This window comes from Pyxicephalus adspersus, chromosome 5 (genome assembly GCF_032062135.1).
Source record: "Pyxicephalus adspersus chromosome 5, UCB_Pads_2.0, whole genome shotgun sequence".
NCBI lineage: Eukaryota > Metazoa > Chordata > Amphibia > Anura > Pyxicephalidae > Pyxicephalus > Pyxicephalus adspersus.
The window spans coordinates 23,918,697-23,935,060 of NC_092862.1; the positions used below are offsets into that span (position 1 = coordinate 23,918,697).

The 16,364-nt window shown below is 40.1% G+C and overlaps 1 protein-coding gene across 1 annotated transcript; it reads right to left on the reverse strand.

Moving 5' to 3' along the window:
• Nucleotides 1–868: 868 nt before the first annotated feature.
• Nucleotides 869–11,254, reverse strand: PLEKHF2 (pleckstrin homology and FYVE domain containing 2). The gene is made up of 2 exons (XM_072410882.1): nucleotides 11,074–11,254; nucleotides 869–2,075 (listed from the first exon to the last, which is right to left on the reverse strand). The coding sequence occupies exon 2, from the start codon at nucleotides 2,057–2,059 to the stop codon at nucleotides 1,310–1,312; it is 750 nt and encodes a 249-aa protein (XP_072266983.1). The 5' UTR covers nucleotides 2,060–2,075; nucleotides 11,074–11,254; the 3' UTR covers nucleotides 869–1,309.
• Nucleotides 11,255–16,364: the final 5,110 nt, after the last annotated feature.

Below are 16,364 nucleotides of genomic sequence, written 5' to 3' on the forward strand. Positions count from 1 at the left end.
ATTCGCAACCCCTATTTATTGTACAGAATTGTGTAATATGTTGGCGCTATATAAGTCCTGTTTATTAATAATAATATTAATGAAAAACATTACTTGTTGATTTCTCTAGAAAGCATGACAATAGTGTTTAGGGGTAGTAGTGTTTAGGTAAGAGCTGCTAATTGATTGGATTTGTCTGCATGAAGCCCAGAATAACATTTTCTGCAGAAAATGCAAGCGTTGGGTTGATGAAAGTATCCGTTATATGGTCAGCTTATAAACACCGGAGAAAAGCTACTCCACAATGCAGAAAACTTGCACATAACTACCAAAGTAGTTGTGTGCGTCGAGGTCTGTATACAGTCTTCAGCAATATTACTATTTACTGTCAATGATAGAATTATTGTAGCACAGGAGCAAAATACCATTTTACAACTTTTTCTAACAAAAAAATAAATGACAGCTTACTGTGCATCATTCTGCTAGAAAAATGGTCCAGAGTCCCGGAGGCCAGAGACAACATTTCTTAAACATGTCATGGCTAAACAAAACCCTGAGAGCCAATCGTTTTTGCTCAATAATGTACGACATCCTTCCTAACACACAAGTCTGGCTATAGAATTCTACTGTAAGTTACCCATACTTGCAAAAAACAACAAATAAAGAAACAATATGCACCCACTCTCTAAATTCTTTTAGTAGTTTCTCTAAGCTCAGTGATTTGGCTCATGAACATTTGTGATACAAGGGAGGAGGCCATCTTTAAATGCCTTCTTGTAAAATGATTTAATATAAAACACTTCATTAAGAGGACAATACAGTGCAGACAAGTCCTGAGAAGATAAAAAGCTCAAGTTCAGAAAAAGACAAAATAGAAAACAAAAAAGCCTTTTAAAAGGTCGATAAATGAAGATTTTATTCCTATAGTGTCCTACCAACCGAAGGGATGTCACTTCTTAGAACTAATAAGGCACCTCAGATCACGGACTGTATTCTGTGACCGTTCTGATATTTATAAAACCACAACAAATAGAAAATCTCAGAAAAACATGTGATAAACAAGTCAAGTCACACACTCTTTAGAAGAGACAGCAAAAGCTTTACAGGTTTCTAAAGTACTCCCTGAAAGAACCAAAACATGATTGTTATATCAAGGCACATGTAGCTGAATATTCTCAGGCAAAGGGATCAATAGCTTAGGGGTTGTACAGCCAACGTGTGTTCACTTTAAACAGTGTCCATTAAAAAAACAAAAAAGCAGCACAAATTTGCTTTATTCCATCAGTCAATCCTACAAATAAATCCATCCAATGTATTCTTCTTAAAAGGTTCAGTCACTGCTGTCGTCATCATCGTCATCATCATCAGATAAGTGATTGGCTGTTTTGGGAGAACTGGATAGGGAGTCTGATCTGCCTGACAGGCTGGAAGACAAATCACCGCTGGACAAGCGGTCGTAGCAATAATCACAAACCCTTACAGCTTTTGAAGACTGGTTCGGCAAAAGGAACCTTTTCTCAGAGCAAGGTCCGCAGATGACAAAACCACACTTCCGACAGTGATGTCTCCGGTTAACGGGTGTAAACTTTACTTTCTTACAGCGCATGCAAGTTGAAGCCTCAGAATCTGGAATCCACACTGCCGCATGCTCGCTATTTGGAGTCTTTCCGCTTTTAGATATCAGATCGTAAACACACTTGTTGATGTGATTCATCCATTCGGATTTCTCAGTTGCTGTGGCGGCATACACGGCAAACGATTTGGTAGGAGTTTTGATGAGCCACCCATTGCGCAAGTCGCCCTCATCCGCTATGGAGTCTATTGTAACATTTTCAAGAGGGATTATGTGCTGTTTGTTATACTTCTTCTTTTGAATGACGATATTGCCGTACACCAAAATGTCATTGAACAGGAAGAACTGGCGGGCTTTTGGTTTCTTTCTGCAAAGTTTTGTTAATACACCTTCCCCGATGAGAACTCTGCCATCAATAGCAAGTGGCTGTCCAGCTGTTCCAAAGCAGCTCTCCACTACATTGATACGCTTTGCATTGGCTTCACTGTTTGCAAGACGATCCACCATTTTTCCCCTCACAGATCTGGAAAAAAAAATTAAATGGTTTTTAAGTTTTAAAGAATTAAATTGATGTTTTTTTCTTTTTGGAAATATGATTTTTTTTTTTTTTTAAATTGGGCGGTAAGAAGCTGTGCACCCAGCTAAAAGGGGGCTGGGGTGAACACTGAATGTGCTGATGCTAATTAAATACTCCTGAGATTGCTGTTTAACCCAATGTTAACCCACAACTTGTTTTCAAGTTCCTGAGCCTTTGGTAAGTCAACTCCTTTATTCAATATGATGTTTACAGTTCCCCCAGATGTTACAGAAAAATGCATCCTTTACATATTTTTTGCTTTGCATTCAGTCATAAAGCACAAGATTTGTGATGTTGCACACTGAATTATAGCTCTCTTTGCAGTCCTACCATAACATTTATGTTTAAACATCCCACCCCCCCCTCCCTATTCAAAGTCAGGATGTATTTGACTCAATTTTTAGGGTATCATATTTGCCACATTCAACAATATGGACTATTACATATTTTATTTCTATACCTAAAAAAATACACAAAACAGAAAGTGTGTAATCTAGTCTTGGTGACTCATTTCAAACCTCAGCATTTTCTGTTCAGTTAATACACATTATGCAACACTTTAGGTTAATCACAACCTTCCTTTCCCCTTTCTAAAGAAAGTCCATCTTTTAATGACCAGAGAAGCACTTTTCAGGAGAATTTCAGTTCTTCGTTATAATCGATTCTAATCATTTCAGGGCCGATATCGGAGGAGAATCTGCCGTGTGTACAGCACTCGTCGTTCAAACGACCGTCCTGGCGGATCCACAGATGATGGACGGCGAACAATCGTAAAGCAAGTGAAGGGGGAGAGCGTGCAGAGGGGTCCCACTTCGTCGTTCTCCCCCTCCCCTCTCCATAGAGCATAACAGTGCTGTACTTGTTCATGCATCGTGCAGTCATTGGAAAGGATCTTTCACAATCCTTTCCAATGACAATTATTGCACGTGTGTATGTAGCCTTACCAAGCGTCTTTTTATCAATCCTTACCCACTACATGTAGTCCTGACTATATGCACTACGTTCCAGCAATCAGACAGAAATGTGCATTGTTAGTCATATTTAAATCATTAATCTGAAAATGTAGGCAGAATGACAACAGAATATTGATCAGGCAGGGTGGTTTCCTTTTGTTATTTGGTTCATCTTAATATTGGAATCAAACCCCTTCTTGAACATTGAATACCTGTAGCTAATTGAAAAGAGGAAGTGGAAAGCATTCTTATATTGTTCAAAAACAGCATTGAGAGGATCACACACAAATTTAGCTAGCATTATTGGTGCTACACACAGGGCTCAATGCACAATGTACTTAAAACAAGACTTCACTCAGTATCCAGACCCAAAAGTTGTTTAGAACTTCACATTTGTGATCTGTACAGCTGTCAAACCCAGTGTTTGGGGGTCCATGCTGTCTGGTCACTAAACAACTGTCAGTAACAATTGCTGCCATTTTCATCCTACAGCAGTGTTTCTCAACCAGGTTTCCTTAAGCAATGAGTAACTGGTGCCTCCTAAATCAATTAAACAAACACCAATGATCTTTTCAATGACCATCACACTAATGTACTGTGAGCTGTGGCTATAGTAATTATAGCCGGGATTCCCCGAGACTTGAAGAAAATTATTTCGCAGTGTATACCACAGCTATTTGAGCACTGGAAAGGCTCACCAGCAGCTTCAATTGTGTGCCTGTTCCCAGCTTCAGGAGAAGCCTGGCACCCACATAATGTCTTACTTTTGTCCCAGATGTCCATTGCACCAAGGTCTGTATTCTGCACCCACTGCAAGTTGTAAATTTCAGCAGAATATTGGAGACAGACTCATAAAATGACAAGAGCGCCAGACAACATTCTATCCACAAGTGAGTCACAAAACCAGAAAATGTTATGAAGATCCTACTGTGCTCTCAGCTTTTCTGTTCTATGTGTGAGAGATGGGAGTCCTTTAGTGATCTAAATGCATTTAGTCTTTTTTATTAGCAGCGTTTTTTAAGAAATGATTATATATATATATATATATATATATACACACATATATATATATATATATATATAAATAATCAGCAATGTCTTGACACAAATACAGCTGTAAAACAAACCCCATTTGAAATCTCCAGTATATCAAAAGCTGAAACATTTTTAGTTCTGGATATTTATTGCAAATTAAAACCATGCTTTGAACAGCTACACTTTTCTGTCTCCAAACAAAGCCTCCATTACTAGATGGCCACATCTAGGAGTATGACAGAAGCATGATGCCCATAGCAATCAGATTCTCCAAGTCTTTGAATATGCAGCAGTAAAATAGCTGTGCAAACCACAGCAAACTGTTCCAGCGAACAACTGTTCTTTTAACCACTTCAATAAACAAGGGTAAATGTTAGAATGGCACACAACAAAATGTACAAAATATTTATAACAGCTAATCTTGTACAGCATGAGGAGCAATAAACCAGAACAGGTGTCACCGTGAAACTAGGAAGAGGTAACATAAGCTCTGTGAGATGAGATGCCTGGCTGATCACCCAAAGCAAACTTGTTTAAGTGAATAGTTAAATTATGCATCCCAACATTCAAACTGGGGTGGTGTGTTGTGCATTTCATGGTCACACATGTCCTGATGTCTCTCCTCATAACCTGACTAGTACTAAAGCACCCGGACCGGCTACCTACAATCTTGTCCGACATTTAGAAGCTGTGATGAGCAATGAGTGCAGGGTATGATTACTGCCAAGTCAAAGCAATTGTACAACATGCTGTGAAAAGCCGTCATCCCTTCATTCACATTTAGCCAACTGTCCACATATCAGTACTTGTACATCTATTGCAGTGCATGCTATATAAAAGGTAAACTGCCCATTCACATTGGTGTACAAACTGCTGCAGATACCAATAAAACCCAATGTTTCTATTTCTCCCATTTTCCTGAATACTATTGTAAAGGATGAGGCATCTTAAGTTTGATTTATAAATGGATTTCCAATCCTATATTACCTGTTCTACAAACCGCTGCAGATGCACCAATTCAGATCTGAACCCCTCACCTGCACATACAGCCATATTGTCCGCTTCTCTCTATTGGGCAGCAATTGGGAGTTCAACTGAGAACAAATGTACACAGAGAGGATCAGTAGACGAAAAAAATGTGACAGGCAGATCATGCCAAACTCTCCTACAGTCATTAAAAGGTCACCACCCAATACCTGTAATTTACATTTGACAAAACGAGGATCATATACATTTCTACAGTGATAACATTCAATTCTGCATGACGAGGTTGTTACTTGCAAGTCTGATTTTTTGTGTGAACAGCAAATTTTCAAGCCCCTGAATTTTAGGAGGGGATGAATAAGGATCAGCTTTTGACAGTCGCTACCAAGCTGCTCTGACTGCTTTATAATATTTGCTTTTAGGTGTGCCTGTTCCTAAATCCAGACAGCACCATATGGCAGCCAGTCATGTGATGAGTCTGACATAAAAGGCATCTGCATGGACTCAGCATGACTCCAGAGCAGTGTTAAGCTGCGTACACACTTGCAATTTTTGTCGTTGGAAAGGATCTTTCACGATCCTTTCCAACGACAAGGGGCTGCAAGATGCATGAACGATGCTGTACATACAGCACCGTTAATGCTCTATGGAGAGGGGAGGGGGGAGAGCGACGGAGCGGCACCCTGCTGCGCGCTCTCCCCTTCCCTTTCATTACGGTCGGCTGTCGTCCATCGTCCGTGGATCCGGCAGGTCGGTCGTCCGGACGATGGACGACACCGACTTTACACACGGAAGATTTTCGCCCGATAATTGGCCGATGCCGATTATCGGGCGATAAAAATCTGCCGTGTGTACGTAGCTTTACTCAACCAAGGTTCCATGGAGCTCTAGGGGATCCTCGAATAATAAGTAAGCTGTGACTCTCAGGTCAGTTACCACTGACACAAAATTATCTTTTTTGCTATCTGTAAGCATGACCTTTTCCCCCATTGGCCACTACACTGATGTACTGAGAGCTGTGGAGATAGATATATATATATATATATATATATATAAATATGGTAATATATTCATATATATTAATAACCCTAGATTGTAAGCTCTTTGGGACAGAGTCCTCTCCTCCAGTTTCACTGTCTGTATTTGTCTGTCATTTGCAACCCCTATTTAAGTACAGCGCAAGTAATATTAAAGTATAACTTTGTGATTTTTTAACAAGGGCTCCCCTTACATTAAAGGTAGAGAAAAGCTGCTCCAGTGTATAAAATAAACGTACAACCTCCATACCCAGACAAGCGGATAGCTATATCCGTCAGTGTCTGTGTTATTCACACACAAAAGCTAAACATATTTGGCCTAAAAATAGGAAAATTAAGTAACTACATTGGCAACTGTGGAAAAGAGCCGTATTTAAAAGTATAGATTTTTTGCCTTACTTCTGAACAACAATAACTGCAAAATACAGAGACAAAGAATCTTGGGACCTGTACTTTTAAATGCAAGAAGCGCACACCCCTGCAATGATCTGCGCACACAACCTGTCATTTCACATTCATACTGCAGAATGGGTAAGAGGAAAACCAGATGGAGACAAAGTACAAGAACTATATTTAACATTATAGAGGCCTTAGCAACCAAGTCTATAAAACATGAAATTAAATAAGACGTATTATTACAGATCTGTTTATGCAAAACTGGCAACATTTAACCCTACACTTTTTACATTCTAATCAATTATTTAATGCAGAAGCAATTTTTATAACTGTATGATCTGTACCAAAAATAATCTACATAATGTTAATGTCAAAATATGCATTAGAAAGTGTCTCCATATGTCTAAAAGGCAGAAGGGTTTATTATCGGTGTGCTACACTCCGCATCACTATTATCAGGGAGACACCAGATTGTGGACTGGGGTGTCTTCAAAGTTCTGATCATGCACTTTCCACAAATTACAATTATCAGGACTCCTACGGATTGGATCAGCGTTTCTCAACCAGGGTTTCTCCATAGTTTACTAGAATTTCATTGAGCCATTAGCAATTTGTTCCTCTCAAGTCAGTTTATCAGACAACAATGATCATTTGGCTATTTGAAAGGGAGACATTCTTCCTAATGGCCAGCAATGTAAGAGGCATTCTTCCCAATGACCACCACACTAATATACTGTGAGCTGGGGATAAAGTAACTACAGCAGAAGTTCCCTGAGTACATGAAAGTTATTTCAAGGGTTCCCCTATTAAAAAAAAAAAATTGAGAAACTAGAGTGTTGTGTTACCACAATATACAACACACGCTATAGTACGCTGGGCTGTCAGTCATTGGTGAATTCCAAATCTTCAAAGAAAATCTGAGGTCACATGCACTGAACATTCACCGTTTCATGTGATGCCTCATACTGCCCACAACACTGGGACAGCGTGCCCGCGTTCAGATGACAAGGGCACAATTAAAAAGACATTGACATCTGATCTCTATATAAATAAATCTTCTTATACACACACACACAATGCAAAATCAAGTGCAAGGTTAAAATTAATATTCAAGCTCCCCTTAGCCTTTAGTAAATGTTTAAATGGCTCAAACATTAATATGTGGTGGAGCATAAAGTACAGGAAAAAAAAACATGTCCATGAAAATCCTCATTTACCCAGGTCATTGTAAATCTAGTAGTAGTTAGGCTAGGTACACACCTGCAATGGTTCTTGTCCAAAAAATCGGCTCAGGGCTGATATCGGATAAGAATCTTGCATGTGTACGATGCCTGTTTGTCCATCATCCGAACAACCATCCAGGCGGATCCACAGACGATGGACGATAGTAATAAAAGTGAAGGGGGGAGAGAGAGCGCTGGGGGGTGCTGCTCAGTCCTTCTCCCCTCTCCATGGAGCAGAACCGTGCTGTATGTACAGCACTCATTCATGCATCGTGCAGTCGTTTGCCGTTGGAAAGCACCGTGAAAGATCCTTTCCAACGACATTTATTGCACGTGTGTACAAAGCCTTTGTTACATTTAACTTAACTTATTTTTGCAATGTTCATGAACTGATGAAGGCTGCAAAACATTGTGATCAGTTCAGAGTTCACAATCTATTCCACACTGGCCTTGTGGGAAAGGACACAACTCACAGTACTGCGGTGGTCAGTGGGAAGAATGCTTCTTACATTGCTGGCCATTTCCAGCAGCCAGGGAAAATGCTGAGATACCCAGCAACATACAATGTGCAGCTCAGCGTGCTTTACTAAGAAACTTATTTCAAGGGTTTCCTCTACCCAAAAGGTAGATAGACACTGCTGGATTTGTATTGCTTGCTGATCACAGGCAGGTAAGTTTGTTTTATTAGGAGACATCTCCTGCCTTTCTGCAATAAAGAACCCGCCTGCTCACAACGTTCCCCCACGTCTATACGTTCCACTTTAATAAATATGGAATCTCACACAGAACAAGATGACTTATTCTGGTGCACAGCCCACTTTCTCAGATGGTGAGGGGGAACGCCATTCAGCATGAAATATTAAAGAAAAGGACGCACCCAGCCTCACCCCTAATCACCAGGAAGAACCAGAATTTGAAATCAAATTCATCCACCACAGCTTCTTCTTTAAACAAATGTGACAGCTGGAGGAAGCGTTATGTAATATATACAATCTGAAATAGGAAGATGTAGGCAGGATATAGGCCATGGGGAAGGTATTTCATATTTGTGTGTTACTTGAAATAAAGTTGCAGCACTTTTAATATCGCTATTTAATGTACATCGCTGCGTAATATGTTGGCACTATATAAATCCTGTTTAATTATGATAATATATTGTCACAGTACAAAAAAGCAAAGGCAATAACCCCAATATACTTTTTAGGTCCAAACCCGAAATGACACCTCGCTGCGCGAACATTAATGTATAATTTTGAAACAATGTGGTGAGGGGAGCCGATCAGGGTTTTCCCAATTATTGTTCAATGGAACCCTAGGGTGCCCCTCCACAGGTTGTCTTTCCTGAGCAATTTGTGCATTTCAGGTCAGTTTAGATGACATCAATGATATTTTTGTCTATCTGTAAGGGTGACATTTTTCCCACTGGCCAGCAACATAAGAAGATATCTTCCTACTGACCACAACATTAACATACTGTGAGCTGGGGATAAAGTAATTATAGTAGAGGTTCCCCGACATCTGAAAGTTATTTCAAAGGTTTCCCCCATGTTAACAAGGTAGAGAAGCTCTGTTGGATCCAAAACTTCTCCAACTGTCCTGATCACCAAGATAACAAGGCTAATTCCAAGCTGCCCCCAGAACTAGAATAGAGGGTAAATCTTCCAATGGAGACATTTCTTCTAATGAGGGGATACATCTCACATTGTATGGATATTGTCTCACTTCCTGTTACGTTTACAAGACAGGAAGTGAAGAGAAATCGTACAACTATGGTCAGACCAGCAGTGAGGTTGTGGTCACAGCTATTTTATGGCAGTGTATTGCTATCTCAGGGGAGGCTTTACATGTCATGTGACTTCTCCCTATGGCAGCCCCATAGAGAATAAATGGGGGTAGCAGTGGATGGTTCAGTACCATTTATAAAAAAAAAAAACGGGTGCAGCACCACCCCCTAACTGCCTAGGCAATTGAGAATGAATGGGAGGGCAAAGGCTTCCGGGGTTCCTACGTCACGCATCCCGGTAGGCTCTTGGCTGCTCCTTCTGAGCATCTCGGGCATGGAATGGAGCCTTTTTCATCAAAAGAGAAAAAAAAATTGCTGATCTCACGCATGCGCAATAAGTTTTTTTTCCAACCTACGTCACTCGATCTCTCGCCTATGTCGGGTGACGTAGGAAGAACCAGAAAGAAGAGGAGAAGATGGCACCGCCCAGCGCACCAGCTCGGAAACGGATACCAGGACGGCATGGGGCCCAATGGAAGAAACCTCGGGACCGATTGACTACACTGGGGGATTGAAGGTACGTGATTTTTTTTTTTTCGTTTGTTTTAGCCACTTTTGAGTTTAGATCCTCTTTAATTCTGCTGCAGCTCTGAACCTAACCTTAGACACTGATGACAAAAAGAAAACAAAACTTACATTTCTACCTATAGAAAGAATAGTCACAACCTGGAAATTTAAAGCAGAATTCCACATAATGTAAAAGCTCCCTTTCCTTTCCATACAATGATATCTTCACTGTTAATGGATTCCCAATAATAGGGCCGAATCTGCTGCAAGTGACTTCCTCTTCAGCCCTATTACCATCTCCCATTCATCTCTATGCAGTGACATCATGTTACCTGTAGGGGGTGTTGTCAGCTAGTGGTGAAATAGACTCCGCACACTTCACTATAACCCTACCAAGTGATTGGTGGTCACATGACCCACAAAGTGTATTATATTTTTTTTTAAAAATCATGAATTGTCGCTGAATTTTATGTTATACTTTTCAAAAAAGATACCTTTTATCAATATTTTTAACACTTCAGGGAACCCCTAGCAATCTCTGGAGGGTAACACTGATTTAGAAGGAAGGTAGTTTTGTATGGGGCAGGAAAGGGTTAAATACCCATTCTGGGTATTATTTTACTAACTGGGGAGATTTCTCTTCACTTCCTGTCTGAAGGACACAACAGGAAATGTTAAGGATTTCTGTATGTGATCCTATTGGAGTATTTTCCCTCACTGATTCCACCAATGGCAGCCCAGAATGTTGAATTTCCCCTCACCAGGACATATAATGAGGGGTGACTCTCCCCAATGGGGCACAAGCAGGAATAACACTTGGCAGAGCTGCCAGCAGAATGTCCCCTCCCGCCCCCCGTACACCCCGGGCTCCCCTCACACAACTTTCCCCTAGCAACATGGCGGCGGGGTGACCACTGAGGGGGAAAAGTTTTCCCATCGTGCCCCGCGCTCCACCCTGACAGGAGAGTTCAGTGAAGTGTAAGGAAAGCGCCCGCCTGCCCTCCCGGGGTGTCTCCCAGCTCTCACCGTGACTCCTCCGCCCGACTCTCCAAGCAGCGACCGATCCCTCAGCCTCCGGTCACCGGGGAGGGGAATAGAAGCGCGGCGATGTGATAAATATGAGCGGCCACTCCTCTCGTCACATGCCGCCTGGCTCCGCCCCCCCAGGGGCACACCGCGCACATGCCAGGAAATAAGCTGTTATTCCATGAAGAACCGTTGCTTGCAACGTTTATAAAATTTAAACGCAGGGTTAACAATAAAAAATGCCCAAAAACGCAGGTAAAGGCTTCTATTGATTCCAATGGCACGTTTTCCCGCGTTTATAAGCACCTAAAACGTAAACGCGGCAAGCTTTAAAACGCTAATAAAAGTGCGTATAAACCTAGAAGTAACCTTAACATGCGTTTTTAAAAATGTCCCTGTGGACCCAGCCTTATTCTGAGCAAAAATTTTAAACACATGCATCAGGTAACAGACATGTTATGGTATTATTATTAAACAGGATTTATATAGCACCAACATATTACGCAGCACTGTACATTAAATAGGAGTTCCAAATTACAGATACAGACAGTGACACAGGAGGAGGAGAGGACCCTGCCCCGAAGAGCTTACAATCTAGGAGCGGGGTGAAATAATAAATGTGTGTTTAAAAAACTGCAAAGTTTTATAGTAAACTCTTTCCATCGAGGGATCTGCTGGATTACAGATAAGCGTGATTTTTTTGTTTTTGATTTAGTTCTCGTTTAAGTTCCCTTTTAGGATATTGGCAATCAGGCAGGTAGTTATTACACAAAGAGACAGTCAATGTCTTTTCTGCTTCACCATGTCTTACTTGCCTGATCACACCAGGAATGTTTGAAAAAGCTGAACTGTGCATGCATGTCGGATTTGGTTGCCGGAGGAACCCAACATTCCCGGCTTTCCTTCCATATTCCAGGGATAGATGAACTCCCAAGGAGGTACATCACCTCGCCATGGCCAATTGTCATTGGCTAGATGAATAAGAAAGATTGCGGCGCCCTATGAGGCCTTAATTACACAATAAATGACACTGTATTGCATTCCCCTTCATTCCTTTCTGACAGCTACATAATCATGAAAATAATATCACTAAGCATGTCAAATATTTGTTTTTTCTGTGCTTTTATTTGTACAAAAAGAATGGTAAAGGGTTGGAACCCCTGCCAGGTCTGTGTTTCTGACCACATTGGGATGAATCATGCTCTCACTTTGTACTGGTGACCATTATGATAGATAAATACAAACTGTTGTCACCAGAACAGGAATAGGGAGAAATTCGATTGTGGAAATCAAATGGTGTTCCAATTCCAATTTGGAGGTATTTTAGTAAAGTTGTTCAGCTGCTATAGACTGAATGATTCCAACAGTGGGCATTTATCTTTCCACCTACTGGAAACCACTAGGTGCCCGGGGTTGGTAACACTGGGTAACTCTCTGGTGTTTGGTAATGCTTGTACAGGCATTTGCAAATAGTTGATAAGCCTAGCAAAGTCTTGTGTTTTTTTCCACTTTCAGTCTTTTACAATGCCTGCAACAAAATAAAATGATAATAAAAAAATGATGCTAAAACATAAAAAGCTTGCAAAGAAGCAAAAAATGTTCCAATCCAAGTCTATGGAGGAGGCTGGGGCGGCAAATTACTCTTCAGTTTTGCCTCAAACACTTGAAGAAACAGAGAAAAAAAGGAACCCATTCATTTCAATATTGACCTTTTTATGGGCATCTAAATGTGATTTAACCACACAGTACTGCTGAAAGAAACCTCTAGTTTAGTTGACCTGACATGGCTATAAAAGGGGCAGAGGGCAGAAATGTACTTCACTGCACACAATATTGTACAGTACCACTGGATCATTTGTCCTCAATAAATACTGCTAATAAACAAGCATTGTGTTTTTGTCTCCTCTGCAGAAATATTCAACATTTTAAAAGCAGTCCCAGCACTGTTCTATTTCTTGTTATTAAAATGAGCAGAACTGGCCAGAGCAGCAGACGCAGGGCTGTAACATGAACAGATGTCCCTAGTTAGGTCACCAATTTTGGAATCCGTTAGAGACCAACAGCGTTCACACGCCTCAGACTGCAAAATATCCCAGGAATGTTTAAATATGTGATAGAGAAATATAACCATGGAAGCCTTCGCCTTAGAAATATGCTGTTATTTAAAGCTACTCTGTCACTACAGAAATACCTCCGCAAGAAAAGAATTTACCTTTCCTGTTGTTTGCAGCACCAAATGCCACATCAATTAAAAAAAAAAACAGTCCCTTAAATACTTATATTGGTTACTTCTGCTGACTTCCATGTCACCATTTTCATTTGCAAATGTGGGGAGGAACCTGGCTCAGAGAAAATGTACTTTATAGGTACATTGTTGCCCTAATGTTCCTCTTCCATTAATTCCTTTAGGTACCTTAAGGCTAATGTTCATATATTAAAAACGCTCCTTTCAAATTTCCTTCAATGGTAACTCCTCCTCGCCCACTCTGGTGATCCAGCAAACCTAGAATGGATTTCTTCAAAGTAATTTGCTATTTGCTAACAAATGTTTTAAATCCTGGACCAGATCCATTCCAGGTTTGCTGGATCAACCAACTTCACTGATGAAAGTGTTTTCTCCCCAGCCTTGGGAAGATTTATTAAATCAGGGCCAAAGTCGTAAACCAAGACTTATTGACCAATCCCATCAAAGGGGTTTACTATCCCATTAATAAATTCTGGCCATTCTGAGGGATTTTAGATTTTCAGAATAGAGTTGAGGAGCTGGGCAATGTTATGGGGGAAAATATACCATTTCCACAGCCAGTCTTAATGTCAGCATACACTGTCAGTGAACTTCATTCCAGGATTGCTAAATCACCCAACTTCACTGATAAAAGACCTCTCCAGCCTTGGAGAACTTTATTAAATCAGGCCCATATTGTTAGTGAATATGGTGGCAAGGCAAAGGAATGTAGCAGATTGGTTGGTGTAGGTTGTGTTTTCTGAGAGTACTGAGAAAAAGGAAAATAGTTTGGTTGCTAAATAGGAGGTGTGAGTGGGATAAATAGGGTAGGAGGTGTTTCAAGAATTTCTTATTGTTGGAAAGGAAATGTAGATTTTGTGAATTGTTCAGTAGAGGAAGGCTTGTAAAACCTGCAGTGGAATGTGTTAAATTAATTTGCAAGTTGCTGGTTGTTCACTGAATGTGACACTTTTTTTTTGTAATTCAAATTTTTATAATTTTTTAGTAATGATTTCCTGCATGCCCTTACACAATGAAAAAGATTCCTTTTCTGTGAAGTTCTTTTACAAGCATTTCACACTTTGTTTGGCCTTTTTTTTTTTATTCTGTGGTCCGTATGTAACATCATTGTAAAGTTATCCGAGTTCTATTGTGAAGCAGAACTTGTCGTTGTTGTACCAGATCCATGTTTTATTAGGGAAGGAGATATTTCACAATGGTTACTTAAATAAATTCCACTTTGTTATCTAGCAGTAGTTAGTCCAGCTGGACTTGTTCTTGTAATATTGAAATCATTTTGCATCCTTCCTGCTTCATAAGAGCAAGTTCAACTGGATGTAACTACAAAACAATCTCCCCTCCTATTGTGTGTTACTTCCCCCACCTCCTAGATTGTAAGCTCTTCAGGGCAGGGACCTCTCCTCCTCCTGTGTCACTCTCTGTTTTCATCTATCATTTGAAACCCCTAATAATTGTACAGCACTGCGTAATATGTTGGCGACATATAAATCCTGTTTACTAATAATAATATCTAGATATACAATGATGTGTATAAATGAGAACCTTCACTGATATATCTCCATTCTGTGTCTTTTCTACACTGTACTGCAACACTGTGCTGATTGTACCAGCATTTCTGGTTGTGTATATTACTTCTTTCATGTCTGTGCAATTGCAATAATATGCTTCTAGCATTGTAAGTGTTGGTAACTTGTTTTTGGTTTTGTGAGCTGTGTTCTGGAAGCAACACAAGGTATCTGGGCTAGGAGAGACAGAACAAAAATATAAATGCAACTTATGCAGAAAACCACAAGGTTTTTGTAGGTGTTTCCTGACAAACAGTGTTCATTTTGCATAATCACATTGCTGATAAACCTTTTGTTTTTTAGTCTAGTGTGACATGTGGCTTTTGCACAAGTGTTTTTAGATGTGCCACCGGTTCTAGTTTTCTTTTATTCTATTATATCTAAAGTACATTTTTTTAGTTATGGATAGAGTAGGAAAGGGAAGGTTAAACCCCCATTTCCCTAGAAAATGTTACGTACAATCAACCTGTGCCTTTTATCTATATTTATGCAAAAAAACACATGATTGAAAAGTTTAATTATTTTTAACAATCCTTTACACTGAGGGGCCTCATGGAATTATAGTCCTGCTTACAAAATCGATGATCAGACAGGTTTTAATTGCAGAAAGGATGATAAAGCACAGTTACCTGCCTTAGAATAAAACATAGATACCGGTATGTATCACAGGCTAATACACAGGATAATAGGTAGCTAGCACGTTTTCTATATATCTGTCCAAAGGAACATTTTCAATATACAGGTAGTCCTTGAGTTAAAGGCATCCGACATACAGACGACTCCTAGATACGAATGGGGCTTCCCTGCTCCCTTGTGTGCAGCATAGAGGCTTGATGGGGGGAGGGGGTTTGCAAGACTTGCAGAAGAAATCTTTTGATAAACACAGCTGAGGTTGTGGGTGATCTTAAGAACTGAGCTTTTCTGCAACATCTTGTAACTCTTTAATGACCAAGACAAACTCTGTAGCTGTTTCTTTTTGCATATCAAAGCACAGCTTGCTCCAGAAGGCAATTAATATCTAGGCTCCTTTTTATTTTATTTCTTTCTTTGTGATTAACTCACAATGAGGTTTTTTTTACAGTAACTGACACCATGCTGCCTAATAATATGATGAGACAAACATCGGTCTTATCTGCATTTAATAAAATAATGTACCTGTTCCGACTTACATACAAATTCAACTTAAGAACAAACCTACAGTCCTTATCTTCTATGTAACCCGGGGACTACATGCATACCGGAAAGCTTTTCAGGATATATTGAAAATGTTCCTTTGGAGTGATATATAGAAAACATGCTAACTACCTATTATCCTGATGCCTGTGGAAGAGGTGGCGTTCTCCCCTCCTGTTTCTTCCCTATGTCTGAAGCGAGTAGCTAGCTTAGTTGGCCTAAGGGTTGTCATTTTATACAGTTGTAAGTACATCCATGGTTACCTATTTATTTATAAATGTATGTTTGGTATAGAATATTATTGTTAT